This window comes from Spodoptera frugiperda, chromosome 20 (assembly GCF_023101765.2).
Source record: "Spodoptera frugiperda isolate SF20-4 chromosome 20, AGI-APGP_CSIRO_Sfru_2.0, whole genome shotgun sequence".
NCBI lineage: Eukaryota > Metazoa > Arthropoda > Insecta > Lepidoptera > Noctuidae > Spodoptera > Spodoptera frugiperda.
The window spans coordinates 8,808,958-8,824,632 of record NC_064231.1 but is presented as its reverse complement, the minus strand read 5'-3'; the positions used below and the strand labels follow the sequence as shown (position 1 = coordinate 8,824,632).

The 15,675-nt window shown below is 35.0% G+C and overlaps 3 protein-coding genes across 3 annotated transcripts in view; 1 reads left to right on the top strand and 2 right to left on the bottom strand.

Moving 5' to 3' along the window:
* LOC118281655 (calcium uptake protein 1 homolog, mitochondrial-like) overlaps positions 1–15,675 on the bottom strand; it is a 117,460-nt gene that overhangs the window by 22,119 nt on the left and 79,666 nt on the right. The gene's annotated exons all lie outside the window — the stretch shown is intronic.
* Positions 241–1,742, bottom strand: LOC118281645 (iron-sulfur cluster assembly 1 homolog, mitochondrial). The gene is made up of 3 exons (XM_035602281.2): positions 1,575–1,742; positions 1,171–1,462; positions 241–776 (listed from the first exon to the last, which is right to left on the bottom strand). The coding sequence occupies exons 2-3, from the start codon at positions 1,460–1,462 to the stop codon at positions 673–675; spliced, it is 396 nt and encodes a 131-aa protein (XP_035458174.1). The 5' UTR covers positions 1,575–1,742; the 3' UTR covers positions 241–672.
* On the top strand, positions 2,445–15,278 carry LOC118281641 (translocation protein SEC63 homolog). The gene is made up of 12 exons (XM_035602274.2): positions 2,445–2,657; positions 2,903–3,234; positions 3,389–3,559; positions 4,324–4,530; positions 4,709–4,937; positions 5,252–5,545; positions 6,050–6,176; positions 8,384–8,658; positions 9,886–10,085; positions 13,321–13,486; positions 14,684–14,805; positions 15,119–15,278. The coding sequence occupies exons 1-12, from the start codon at positions 2,534–2,536 to the stop codon at positions 15,167–15,169; spliced, it is 2,298 nt and encodes a 765-aa protein (XP_035458167.2). The 5' UTR covers positions 2,445–2,533; the 3' UTR covers positions 15,170–15,278.

Here is a 15,675-nt window from a genome sequence, read left to right as displayed (position 1 = left end):
CCCAATGAATGCAAGTATATTAAAACCAACTAAAATGTGATACAGATTTCATAGAATTTTATAGAAAGAAGGTAAATACTGAAAAAAAGATGTAGAAAAAGGAGAGGTACAGTTGCAGATAATGCTTGTCTCAACATTCTGCAAGAAGTGATTCTGAGGGTGAAGAGAAATTTTTATTTCACTCATTATTTAGTCATTTATTGAGAATTTGTAAGAAGCTGGTTATAAAAACTACAAGAGGAAAGATAAAATCTTTTATAATTGCTTCAAAATAATATAAATAATCATAGCCATGTATGATACTACTAAGTACACAATAAACACATACATGATTTACAATTTACAAAACTATACACATATCATTTGCTATTTTTATTTTATTTTCAGATTTATTTTTCATTACACTAATATCAACAGGTAGCGAAAATATACATTTTCAATTTAACTATATCTAGAAGTAAGACGGAAAATTACAACTGTGTTTTTCCAAACAATAATGTTTAAGCAAATATTACTAAATTCATGTATTTGCACAAGTGCAATAAAAGAGTAATTTATTCAGCATTATGTTAAAATTGTTTGGGTGCTTTGAATAATGTGAAGGACAATAATTGGTTGATAGCAACCTCTATGCTATTAAAATATAGACTAGTCAACAAATACTACATAATTTTATATACTAAAAGATTCTCCACAGCCACATGTTCCCTTAATGTTTGGATTATTGAATACAAACTCTGCTGAAAGTTTACTCTCAACAAAATCCATTTCAGTTCCTGAAAAGAAAAAGAATGAATCATTAAAATAGTGAAATGGCATAAAAAGTTATGATATCATCATAATATTCTTTGCATTGCAAATGTTATAGTATGCATTCAAATAAATTAATCAGTAAACACCTTGAGTCAATATGTATTTGTAAAATTCTAAAACTTGGCAACCAACAGAAACGTTTTATTATAATTACCGAATGAAACGATTTTTTTTGGATGACATGACCATTTTGATTTATTAATTTGTTATATAATTCACCATTTTTGGTCTAATGTTTACAAACACATAGTAAACATGAGTAAGCAAATATTGTAATTTGTAAATTAATGTTTAATTACGGAAGATCTAGAGAACTGATTATTTCAGCTGCAGTGTCCTTTGTTTTTATTGACTTACCTAACAATGTTAATTGTGCTTTTCGGTCGATAATTATTGTAACTCCATCCTGTTTCACTTCTTCGTCTAGTTTGTCTTTAGCCTTCGCATAGTCCAATGTGTATGATAATCCATTACAGCCTCTCTGCCGAACACCAACTTTTAAACCTATAAAGCCTTTTGCATCATCTTTCGCCATAATCTCTTTGATTTTGTTCACTGCGGAAGGAGTTAAGACTAGCGCAGCTCGAGAAGGAAGTAATCTTTTCTTAACTGCCCTCACGGTAGCACTCGCAATAGTTTTAGTGGCCATCTGAAAATTTTCCAAAAAAGATTCAATTACTTACATGATTTGAAGCACAGATTCCGTACAATAGCTTATTTTAAGGTAACATAAAAAGCAGCTTATTGCTATAAACTCTTACCGTAATTTGTTTCACGCGCAGTTGTTGTTTTTATTATTCATTGAAATATAAATACTATAATTCAGTATTTCATAACTGCGAACTGCGATTTTGGCTGCCAATTTATTTTTTTGTCATTGTCAAAACCGAAATTGAAAATTCCAATGTCAAAAATGTCAAAAATCTCGACTAATGATTATAGAGTAAAAAAAAAATAGAAGGAATAACGGTAAAATCAGTCGTCGCTAAACTTAGGTGATTTATGGGCGGTTAAAATGGATAAAACTCAGTAAATACTGGTAAATACAGGATATTTACTAACATTTTTTGATTAATACTCGAGTATCCACTCAGTATTTATATTCAATTTTAAGTATTTATCCGAAAAATCGCCCATTTATAGTCTAAATAGGATATTACTAATAGCACTAAATAGAATATTAAATATGCTAACAATCGATTTTAGTCATTATCGTTTTGGTATTTACATAAAACGTTCAGCACTTACAATTACGAAAATAGAATATCGAGGTTTAGCGAAAATGAAAAACTGGACTGGTTGTTGGATTGTGAATAGCAAGTTTTAAAGATAAAAAATCATGTGGTGTTTATTTGACAGATGACAGTTAACTCACGTGTGTTGCAAGCTCGATATTTACAAGAAGATTGAAGAGAAAAAGCCATTTTAAAAATAGCAGTCATGTTACTATCTTGAAGATAATACACAATTTCTTTACTTATGGGCAAGAATGTATAAATGAAGTGTATTTGACTATGTATCTATGATAGAATAGTACCTGTAAATCCTATAATAAAATGTTAATAACAAAAAGTATCCTATTTTTGATCCCTGCAACATTAATTTTACAAATGTCAAAGTTTTTAAGACAACCCATCACTACATGACACGTCTTCTACCTACCAATCATACTTGTATAGCGTGTAATGATTTTTCATTCTCAATGTATTAAAAATTAACAATGGGTGGCCAAAAATTCGAATATGATGAAAGTGGATCTACATTCTTTTACTTCGTTCTTTCTTTTCTTGCTCTGATTCTTGTACCTGCAACATTTTATTACTGGCCAAGGAAAAGGAAAGAAGGTAAGATATTCATGTTTCGCACCGAGAAAATATTGTTTTATGTGAAAATATTAATAAATTACAAGTTTATTGCGTGATATTTTAACTTGATTGTTTATTCACTCATATTAACCACACATATGTGTAATAACTTAGATACCGTTATGTTAGTAATTCACTGATGACGATGCGGCAGTGTCGCCTGTGGTAAAACCCTATATGAAAAACGACTGGACGGAATACTTAATGAGTTATAACTTTTTTAGATCCAGCAAAACGAGCAGAACTATGTCAATGTCCAAATTGTGTAAACAAACAGATCATAATAGAACAATCACAGCCTTACAAGGGTGTAAAAAACTTCTTTATAAAATTAGCAATAATATCGGGATGGGTGCTACTTGGATTCTTGGCATACAAAGTGTCACAATTTGACTATGAAATGTCCAACTTTGATCCTTATGATATATTGGGTCTGCCACCTGGTGCTACCCAAGCCGAGATAAAGAAATCATACCGCAAACAATCACTCATCCTCCATCCTGACAAAGAGACTGGTGATGAAAAGGCCTTCATGAGGCTTACAAAAGCTTATCAGGTAAGCATTCCAATTGGTTAATGTATTAAGAAAACATTATACAAAAGTTACATGTAAAGTAACATTTTTATTAGTAGAATATTCAATTAATTAAAATTCCTATTGCAGTATGAAATGGAATAAAAGATTATTAATAAAAATGTAAAAATTTCAGGCACTTACAGATGATGAGGCTCGTCGGAATTGGGAGAAGTATGGTAACCCCGATGGTCCTGGTGCTATGAGCTTTGGTATTGCCTTGCCAAGTTGGATTGTAGAAAAAGAGAATAGTGTCTGGGTGCTTGGTCTCTATGCCTTAGTGTTCATGGTGGCACTGCCAACTGCTGTAAGTATTTAATCTTCTTTATTTCTTTACTTGTTTGAAGTTATTGGAGACTGAAAGCTCACTGGTGATACACTTAACAATCAAAGTTATGTTGCAGTGGCTGATATTGGTCATAATTATACTGTATCAATAAAACAGAATAGAGTCTAATATAATATCTGACATATTTAGTACCTGAAAGAATTGGAGTATGAATTCTATTTAGTTATAATATTTTAAAGAATGATGTAAACTGGTTTCATATTAGAACAGCAAGAAAAATAATAATTTAAATGATATGCATTTTTAAGGATAAGATAAAAATAGATTGGCTGTACTTAATATAAATCTAAATATACTTTTTATTGAGAAAACACTGTACTTACTTCTACTTTATTGGCATGAAAAATGAATGAGGTCTATTATGAAATATTTTCTAATATGAAAATTGTTATGATTGTGTTAGTCTGTGTGTTTAGAATTACATAGTAAAAATATAAATAGATGAACTACACTAAATGTTACATACAATGCACATGCATGTTACATGGTAGTCAATGTACACATGTTTTGCTTGCTATACAACTCATTGTATTCTTTAAAACATAATAAATAATGCATAGAAAAGGAAATACTCAACCTGAAACATTTAATTTATGGATTTTGTACCATGAAATCCTTTTGATTTGGAACCAATAAAAATAATGGCAGTGTTGTATAAATGCTAAGTCAAGGCTGATTGATTGAAATAAAGTGATAACATGAATTATGATTTTTTTTTTCAGGTTGGTACTTGGTGGTACCGTTCTATACGCTTTTCTGGGGAGCAAGTCTTATTAGATACTACGCAAATGTACTTCTATTTCTGTCATAAAACACCATCTATGCCATTGAAGAGAGCTCTCATGATCCTGGCAGCTTCCTGCGAGTTTGACAAAAGGCATAATTCTGAAATTATTGAGAGAATTACTGATAATGAGGAGGTTCCTATGGTATGTATCAGAGGTTTTTTCAATTTGTAGGCCTAAATATCTATTTATGTAGAACTAAAATTATTACATTTTTACAAAGTAGGTATATTTTTGAATGAAAACAACTAAATATAGTTAAAGGGCTCCTGTGTCTTTTTATTCTGATAACATACAATAATATTATTAATATCAATTTCAGTTGCTACGTGAGTTACCAAACTTGGGTGAGAAGAACAAAGAACAGCCATTATGTCGACCATACAGTATTAAGGCGCGAGCACTGCTCCACGCGCACCTGTCGCGCATGCGCCTGCCGCCCGAGACCTTGGAGTGTGACCGTCGGTACATCGTGTCGCGGTGCCCAGACCTCATCGTAGAAATGGTCAACTGCGTCAATCAACTCATTGCTTTAGCTTATGCTAGGAGAAGTAAGTACAAATGTGGATATATCTGTTGAAGTAAATAAAGCTTTTGAGATTATTAAACAAGACACTACACATAGTTGATGTACAAGTTGCGGCTTTGATTCCTGTATAGATAGACCTATTTTTGGTGGTATATTGGTGTGTTCAAATGCAGTAAATTCACGGCTAACACCTCTAAAACGTAGGAAAATACTAGTATGTGACAATATTGAAAGAATCTTCATTGTGAAGTTTATTTTTATTTAATAGCTTCTTATTTCACAATAATAACTACTAACTATTTAATATTGTATCTAATTGTCACAATTTCCTTCCAGTTCCACGCTTGCCGACTATCGAAACAATAGAAAATTGTATGAAGCTGTCCCCAATGATAGTCCAAGGCTTGTGGGAGTACAAGTCACCACTGCTACAACTGCCATACATCACTGAGGATCACTTGAAGTACTTCACAAATAGGAAGAAGCACATTAAGTCACTACTACAGCTCGCCCAGTTACCTGGAGAAGAAAGGAGACAAGTGTTAAGGTTCTTGAATGATAAGCAATATGAAGATCTGATGAAAGTGCTCGGCAACATGCCTTATATACACTTCCAGGTTAACACTGAAGGTAATGTATTTTGTTTGCTTATTGCATTGATTGAGTTGATTAAGCACTGCTTCACCACCTTCATATAAATGCCCGATAAACTTATGTGGCAGATAGTGCATACAGACTATGTTCTAATTCAAAGTTATCTGAACATTCAGACATTGTGAAACAGGCCCTGAATCTTTTGTCCAATTTCATTTTAAATGTGGAATTCGTTTTATCTTCTTACTCACGAAAAAGAAGAGATTACTAAATCGAAATGTAACCTAACCCACTACTTATATTTTTTTAATGTATGTCCATTGATCACACAACATATTACGGAGTAGGTTGATTTTCATTATACAACAGTGTTTGAACTGAATGTTCTGTTCCCATTCTTAATTGTATTTGGAAACCAAACAAGTGCCATCTATTTAAACAACTATTATTAAACATATTTAATAATGCCTATTGCCTACTGCGCCTACTGTGTAAAGATTATATATTTTTAACCTTATTAAAACTATATTATTATTTTAGTAATTGACGATGAGAACTCGACTGTGGTGACGGCGGGAGCCATCGTGACAGTGACCGTGTTCCTGCGTCGAACCAATATGAAGGAACTCTTCGGAGACACCACTATCAAAGAAAAGGAAATTATTAAGTAAGTTTATTTTCTTTCCTTTATAACAGAACTAAAACGCGTACCGTAAATAAAAAGTATCCTATATGTTATGCCAGACCAACCAAATCAACTCTTTTTCCAAATTTCATCCCAATCACTTTAGCTGTTTTGACGTGATTGAGTAACAAACGATAAGTACGTAATGTCACTGCTGCCCGTGACTTGATTCTATGTAACTGAATATACACACAACATGTTTAAATTAAAAGAAATAATAAATAAATAATTGTTATTTAAAATGAAAATTCAAAGTGAGGTTTCTGACTTTACCAACTTGCATTTCATCATTAAACATAGTTGGATAGAAACTTCTTATCACCAACGAACTACCTTGACTAAATAAAATAGTATAGTGAAAACGCGACATTACTTGGATAATGTCTAATGAAAAATGCTTGACATAAAATAAAGTTTTATTGCGATTATAATAGCAATAATTCAGTTCAAATATCTGTGTCATGGCATGGCACTATCATGAAATGTTTATTCTTTTTTATTTGATTATTATTGCTTATTTCATACTGGAATTTTATTATACACCAGCAGTCTGTGACAGTCCACTGCTGGACTGTGGACCTCTCATACGAAGCAGTCTGTGACAGTATTATTTGCTATAAATAAAGCGGGTTACCGGGGTTCTGTCTCGTAGAGCAGCAGTAAAAACGGGATGTTTTTTTTAGTCAGTAATAGCGACACTCCCTCTCCCTTACCCTAGGCGGGAGAAGTCATTGGATGGTTCCCCCTCCCCTAAAGGGAGAAGTAACTGCACATGACACTTCTATATTATATCGTGTGTAAACACAATGTTACTTAATCTTACACCAACACTTGGAATTTTAGAGAACTCACAAAACGTAAGCTGCCTTACTCACAGAACGACTGAACACAATTGAGACATGTTAATTTATTACACTGTGGATTAGGTACTAGTAAAAATGTGTTTAAAACATAAAATAGGTACTGATAATACTGAATATTCAAAGGATTTATTTATCCTGTCTGGTTAATTACTCTATTATTAGCCAGTATTAGTATCCAAAATAAGGAAAATTTCAATTGTACTACTTAAGCCTCGTTTAGATGTTAATGGTGCGACCAGTTTACATGAACTAAATACTAAAACAGAACTCTGTAACATTGTTATGAACAAAAAAAAAACAAACTAGTATTTTGATTAACCTAAGCCGACTAATAGCAACCGGCTGCTGCATTCTATTCTCACAAGAATAAATATTTATGTCACCCTTACCCATTCTAAAGGCACACAAAACACAGGAGAAGAAATACTAGCAGATAAAAAAAAATATTTGTCTCAATAAGAAATATTATAATTAACCTAATGTTCAAGGAAAGACCCTAATTGACCGCACTACTTGTAACTTCTCTACTGTTGCGTGTGTGTTTGTCCTCTACATTTGCCCTATATCCAACAAAAATATAAAACAAAACTCCGTCTTTTTTACAAACGAAGTTACTATAAAATACTTATTTAAGAAGATCGTCGTCAGTACACCTACGCGGCATTGACATTGCAGTACATTGTGCCAGTTTTATTCCGGTAATTTATATCGGTGGCACCATTACATTAATTTACATTACATTTTACATGACTGTGTGACGCGGTACGATCTTAATTTGGCGTCATGAATTTTAACGCTGATTATTAAGCACTTTCCCTCTATTGAGTTTGTTATACATATTTAGCAAATGACTGATTACCTTGTTCAAGATTATGATGTGTTTATTTATTTTAGCCTCCTTACATAAATCTGTTTATTCTATTCTTGTATTTCGTTTAGTGGGTTATATTGTTTTTAAATAAATAGAGTGTTAATTTTTTCTTAAGGATGATCTGTTATGTTGAAAAGTAGTGTAGTCGTGTTTACAATATGAATCATATGTTTTTTGATTTCGATCGATATTTTCTTACACTTACTACTCGAGTAAGATCACCTTAAATAATTATTTTCCATTTGATAACACCTGCAAATTGCGTAAAACTTTATAAGAATTCCAGTCGAGTGAACAGGTTGCTCATAGATAGGCGTACTCTATCGTCAGCCCCATTATCACTTATCACCAGGCGAAATGGTGGACAAACGACATACTATCGAGTAAAAAATACCTAAGTTCAGGCTCCCTGTGTATTTCAAACAAATATTCACGAAATTCATCTTCTTACTCAGGGACGACGAAGAAGGTGGCACCGGGGACAATGGTGAGAAGGGCGACAATGATAAAAATGACAAGAACGACAAGAAGGAGACGTTCAAGAGGCCTGTGTGGATGAAGCAGGCTAAGAAGCACCCTCAGTCTAAGAAGTCCAAGAAGCCAGTTGCAGCTAAAGCACAGGCCAAGCCTGCCGCCGCACCTGCCGCGCCCGCCGCCGCGACCTCCACGCCACCGCCACCAAATAACGAAGCCAAGAAAACTAAAGAACCAAAGAAGAAGGATGAAGAAGGTAATAAATATGGCGTTATTTGATAAAATAAATAAATTATATTTATTTTACAAATAGGTTACAATGTAACTCTTTTACACGTCTATCTCTTAAATAACTAGATGAGGCCGATTGTTTCCAATGTAGATGTTAGCACGCTAGTTTATTGTACTGGCTGTTGTATTCATAATAGTCCCATCACAGTTCACATACATGGCCATGTTTCGTTGGTTTAAATGCAAAGTTGTAGAATATTCAAGTAAATTTCAATTAAATGTGTCTATTCTTTCCTATAGAAATAAAAATGAGGGCTTTTAGAGAACAAAATCTCAAAACTATGTCTAATGTACAAGAATATTTCATCAATACATAAACAAATCTAGCCATTTCAAACATATTTCACTTCACGATATTTGCGATAAATGCCAATACTCAACGGAAGAGCTGCGATTTATTGATCGACGTATTGGAGCTAATTTTATCGCTTGTCTGCTTACATTCAGGAACCAGGAATAGCATATACCACACACAGTCATCATAGATATTTTTTTGAGAAATCTGTCTAGATATAGACGAATGGGCCGTTGCTCTTTGTAGCGTGGGCGGTACATAAATTATACCAACGCCGTTGTTTAACCGCCATCTATAATTATTATATCGATCTTATAAATCATGGAGACATTTTATAACTCATTTGTTTATGAAATATGATGCGTCTTAGTTAAAAAAGTAATATAAAGACTATTCTTTCCGGATGTCAGAGGTTGCCAAAATGACCGGATAATATTATATTCCCGTGATCATGTTTTATGAAAAAGCGTTCGTGACAGATTTGTTGGTTCATTAGAGCAGGCCAATCAGAGTGCCGAACTCGGTACTCGATCTCGCTAATCGTAAGACAAAGTCGTACTAAGCTCTTAGATAGATCGTAAAATAGTAAAAAGCCATCAAGTACAATTTTTATTCCGTTATAAATACATTTCGCCGCACTAGGATTTTCTCATGTGTCATAGGTCCGATTACAAACATACAAATTCATATGCACATGACACCCAGACCCGAAACAACGATTTGTGGATCACATAAAGAGTTTCTCTGTACGGGTATCGAGCCGCTACACACTGCACAGCAGCTAGTTGTCCAGCCACGCGCAAACCGTGCAGTCAATTCCCCAAATGACATAATGGGTTCAAATATTTTTAGGCATATTGTATTTATATGAACTATAACTTTGTACGTAAAACGCAGGTGAAGATTCGGAAGTGGGCAGCTCGGATGAGTCTGGCTCTCACAGCGACGCGTCGGAAGACGAATCGCGCGACAAGTCGTCGGCAGCTGAAGACGACGACGACCAATGGGAGAAGTTCCAGAAGAGAATACAGAAACGGGAACGACTGGAGGGACGTTCCAAGAGCTCGCATCCTGTACATTGTCCTTACTTCCCACAGGTAAACATAACTTTTTAATATATATAACTAGCGATCCGCCCCATCTTCGCATGGGTGCATTGGTGATATATTATGCACGTATTATACATATACACCTTCCTCTTGAATCACTCTACCTATTCCAAAAACTGTATCAAAATCCGTTACGTAATTTTAAAGATTTAAGCATACCTACAGACAAACAGACAAAAACAGCGACTTTGTTTTATACTATGTAGTGGTATATTTGGTAAAAATAAGATACAGAAGAAATTGGAAAATATAATGTACAAGCTTCGGTTTTAATTCTGCGTTGTGGGCACTTTTACACGCACCAGTATTACATAGGTAAGTACACATTAAACCTAGATCAGGAATTAACTATTTCTGGGATTCACGTGTTTCGAAGAGAGTCGAACTTGTCCTATATTGCTATCAAATTCAGGTTCGAATTCGACTTAAATTCGGTCGCCCTACTACGACTGCCACGATGCGAACCACGCAGTCTATGCTTTGTTTATCATATTTTTTTCAAAACTGGAAGGTTAATGTCGTTTACTATAAACAATTCAATTAAGTCTTTTAACAAAAACGTAAACAACCGCGCATGCTCCTAAAATACAGATATACAAAATTTGGTTGGATCGTCGACCCTAACCTACTTATGATAAAAGAAGAATTAATTAAACGAAGTAAAAAAATAACCTGCACAATTAAAATAGAAACGTCAATTATTGCAGAATAGAGTATTTTATAAAATTGTTGCTTTGATGAGGAAATCTTTCAATCAGTACACGCTGATGTTTATTTCCGCGATGCGTCACATCCCTATAATAAATAAAACGTTTGATTTTTTATTGAAAGCTATCACGAAGTTGTTTGTAGCTTATCCATACTATTTTAACGTTCACAATACTTAACATATTGAACGCCGTGGTGGTCACCGGTGACCGACGTTAGCGGAGGATTTGCCTTCAACAGTTTTGTATTGGCAGTCAAAGACTTAAACAATGTAATACTAGCGCCAACTTATTACCGGATGGTTGATATGATTCATGTCATCAAGGAAAACTTTTTGGAAAATACATTTTGACATCGCGACGGTAACGTTTACCGGCAAAAAGGTTATTTGTCAGTTTACTTATTATAACTATAACTAGGTACTTACGATTACTCATTCGGAATCCACTCCACTCCACTACTGAACAAAGGCCTCCCTTAAAGTTTGAAAGCTATATCCTTTACATAGGCTTCGAAATTGCTTTTAGATCACCATAATTATCATAATTATAGAGGATAGGTACTTTTGTTGCCGTCCCTCTGTGGCTGGTCATAGTTTTAGATATCCGGAGCTGCGGACTACCTAGCGGGTTTATCGGAGCTCCAGCTCGAAAAGCAAGAGTAGGAACGGGGTGGTTTTTAGTCAGTAAGAGTCTGACACTCCCTCTTGCTTCGCCTAAGGCGGAAGAAGTAATTGGATGATTTTTCCCTCCTCAAAAAGGCTATTGGTATCCGAATGCATTAGTATTACAGACAATCGTCAACATATTTAATTTTTTAAACTACATATTGTCCTCCCTGCTTTTTGCGTTCGATACAATATCTCGTGTTATGGCGTTCAGATAAAATTGTGCATAGTTGCAGATTGTATTCAGTTCGGATGTTTATGTCTGTACATTTATTGTTTCACTACACGGTCACTGCCACTGCAGTGTAATATAAAATTGTATTGATAAGTGTTGTAATTTTACATTTACTTGATTAGAAATGGGAACATGGAACAACATTCTAGAACGGACTTCCTTTCGCTCTACGGCTAAATTAGGTTATTTTTCTTTACGTAATGTGTATAACAAAAAAATCCAAAATCATTAGCATATTCTAACAGAAAACTAGATTTATACAGTTATCTCGGATCTTCCGGCTCCACCCACAAGTAAATGTTTATTTATTAGCCCATAGTGACGCGTTTACTAGTCTAATCAAATCGTTTAAATGCAAAATAACAGTAAGCGTGCTGATTACATAACATTGGTGACTAATCGACGCATGTAGTGATTTTGATGCAATCATGTAAAGACATGTTTTTTATTCTACGGCCGAAATGTGAGTAATCAACAAGACGTGACACTACCCCGATGCAGTTGCAAAATGTATGATAGCTCGCAGAGAAACGTAGGATTGTAATCTTATCTATTTCTAGGTCTACTTAATAGAAAACTTCTTAAGAATAGTTCACGTTTCTAGTAGTATTTATTTGAGTCATTATTTTCGGAAGTTATATCTTGTAAGTTCTTGGGCTTTTCCTTAAGCACGAGTGAGTGACTAAACATATTATGATGTATGTAATATATAAACAGCTAGCTAGCTTCTGTCAGCAACATTCCACATTAATGGAATAAAAATGACTTGTGCTACTCCAGAAAATCCATGTGCCAAATTCCAATCAGTTCCATTCAGTAGCTTTTAAGTGGAAGAGAAATAAACATCCGTACATTCCCATTTGTAATATTAGAAGCGCTATCAATAGTACTACAAGACATGTTGTCTTCCCAGTTTACACCATGTCATCCACAATACCAATCAATATAATTTATTAACACATGTACTTCTAACATAAATTCGTTTCAATGACTTTGACACGGTCGCATTCGTTACTGCGTAAATTATGATTGTCGTCAGACATTTTAAATATTTTCCCGTAGGAGCATCTGTGAATGGTGACGAGTGAGTCCGACCTTGGCCCGACCTTCTTGTGCACATACTTCCGTTATTTTGTTGACCTCAATTACGACATGACATTTGTGCGTCAGGTGTAAGTAGACAGTTGTTATGTAATTGAGTGACGCATTGGCAATGGTGCGTTCCGCGTAAGATTCTTTTCTCTCTTTCAAAATTACAAAAAATATAATTATTTTTATCCACATAGAACGAGTTATAAAATTAATCACGCGACCCTTTAGGTCAACCAGACCAGTAGATTAAGTTACCCGAAATAAATGAAAGGAAATAAATTATAGAGGTGATAAAAATAATATTCAACTTTAGATTGACATTAATCTACTTACAATGACAATTTAAGCGGAGCAATTAGCTTTTAAAACTAAGAGTACATTTACTTCTGTTTTTGTAGTGATTAAAATGTTTTTATACAATATTTTTTGTCTTTACTTAGGATGTTGATGATAATGCTTACACAGGGATTTTTTTTTTGCTTTTTTATTTTATTTTAAATCCTTTATTTGTTGTGTGTTAGGAGAAACAAGAGTACTGGTGGTGTTACATCTGCGACCGCAAGTCGCACACGTTGCTGACGGCGCCGGCGCATGTGACTGCGCTGGTCGATACGCACGAGCTACAACTCCGCTTCACCGCGCCCCGCTGGCCGGGACTCTACACCCTTGCTTGCTGCCTACGATCAGGTAAATTAGAGATACTTATTTACTACCTTTAACCCGTCGTATGCTGAAGCACTGATCAGTACGAGACACAATGTCTCATATACCCGCAGACGAAAGGTTAATCAAGTTCTATTAGAATAAGGGGCAAAGAGAACTACCGTTTTTGAGCTCTGTAGATGGCGCTGTTGAAGCTTTAGGTCACGTTGGCTCAATCACTGTTTCTGACAAATAGGGTTAAGGATCTTGCGCTACACTAGCGATTCTAGCTTTTAAAGTTAAAGAGTTAAGGGTGATTGATATAAAAGCGAGACTTTGTATCTCGTATAGCCTCGGTAGGGTTTATATCGATAAACCTTATCTTTCAGTATTGTGTAGATACTAGATTTTGTTTGGAGTCTGTGTATGACTGGCCGTTAGGTACCTAATTGGAGTAATTAGGCAGATCTAATATCATTGGTGATTCGACTGTGTGCCGTGTAGCCGCACCAGAGTAACAAGCGCTACTACCGTAAGGGGTCTTAGGTTAAATTAATAATATTATTATTTGGTTTTTATTAAAGTAGTAGTCATCCCTGTGACATTGTTACGAATACTTTTTTTCTAACTTGACACACTGACTTTTATCGTATTGTAGTTACTAGTATTTATATGGAGTTGTTTATTAAGTTTCCTCTAACATATGTTTTTATCTAACGTCCTTTTGTACCAAGGATTCCGATTGTATGGAAAAGAACACCTTGCCAGACATTTCTTAACATAAATTAATGCACGTCACGCTCATCGGTGCAGATGAAGTGTTTTTGCAGTAACGTCTTTAGAATACAGCTGTATACAATTGAATAGATAATAATCTATAATGCCTAATATATGCAGTGATGTAGAAGTATGTGTATAGAAACTACAGATAGATTTATTGTGTTCCTGAATGCGTCTTACTATCACCCAGTCTTTTCGATCACTGAACACAATTTTAGACTACAGGGTCTTTTCTGAAAAAAGACTGGAAAGTGTAAGCGATTCTGGGTGTCCATAAGCGGCCCTGATCCCAGACTTCAAGATGACCCGCCTGCTTGTTTACCCCCTTATTCCGTAAAAAAACTCCTTTGGTGTTGCGGGGTGTCCATAATGGTATCAGTCCGAAAGATCGTACACTTTTTATCGTTCGGCAACTATTAAATAGTATCATGAGCAATACTAATGCGTACTTATATTCGCTAGACTCGTACATCGGTATGGACCAGCAACAAGACATGAAGCTGGACGTGAAGGAGGCGGCCGCAGTGCCCGCCGAGCACCCGCAGTGGGACCTCAGCGACTCTGATACTGATAACAATGATCAGGTGAGTTCCGTGAAATCATCCCCCCATCCCAAAATCCCTACAAGGCCGACAACGGACTTGTAAATCCTCAAGTGTTGTAGATGTCCATGGGCGGCTTCGATTGTTTAGGTGAACTGTCTGCTCGTTTGCCGCCCTATGCCATAAAAAAGATGAATATTCATTATCATCAATAGTCCCACATAAAGAGGTGGCAACGGGCTGTTGATGATTATAACAAGTTCTTGTTGAGATAAACTCAATCTAAAGCATATATACAATGCTTTTAAATGTTTTAAAAAGCTTTTTGTAATTTATTTTGTTTTTTTTTCTACAGGGAGGCAATGAAAGTGAATTCACAACAGACGACGAGGTAGAAGAAGAGTAGTCGAAAATGAACTAAGTTATTTTTATAGAGTTTATTAATGAGGTGATTGCGCATAGGTTGTTGTATGGTCGGTGAGCGAGTGAATATAATGTTTTATATCCAAATGTAAGCAAGTCTTTTATTTTTCCTACATTACATCCTTGCGTTTTCCTGAAAATCCCATTTCCAATCGGAAGTTATATCCTACAAAAGTATTTATTCCTCTGCAGGATGCAGTGAGTATAAGGAGGGAAGGTCCACGGAGGTATTACCTAGTGGAGTCAGAACACAACAGAACACATTTCAAATTCATATCCATATAAAACATCTCCAGACAAGTTTACTTAGTGTTCGAGGATTATAGGACGAAGCCTTCAAGAAAATTCAGCCAGTAAGTATTATATCTTGTTGCACTCGAAATAAAGCCTAAATCTGTGTGGAGACGATTAGGTCTGAAGGCAAGGGTCCTGCCGGTACGTGGGCCTCTCGTAGCCGGGTGTCGGTACAGTGGTACAGTGTTACATGTA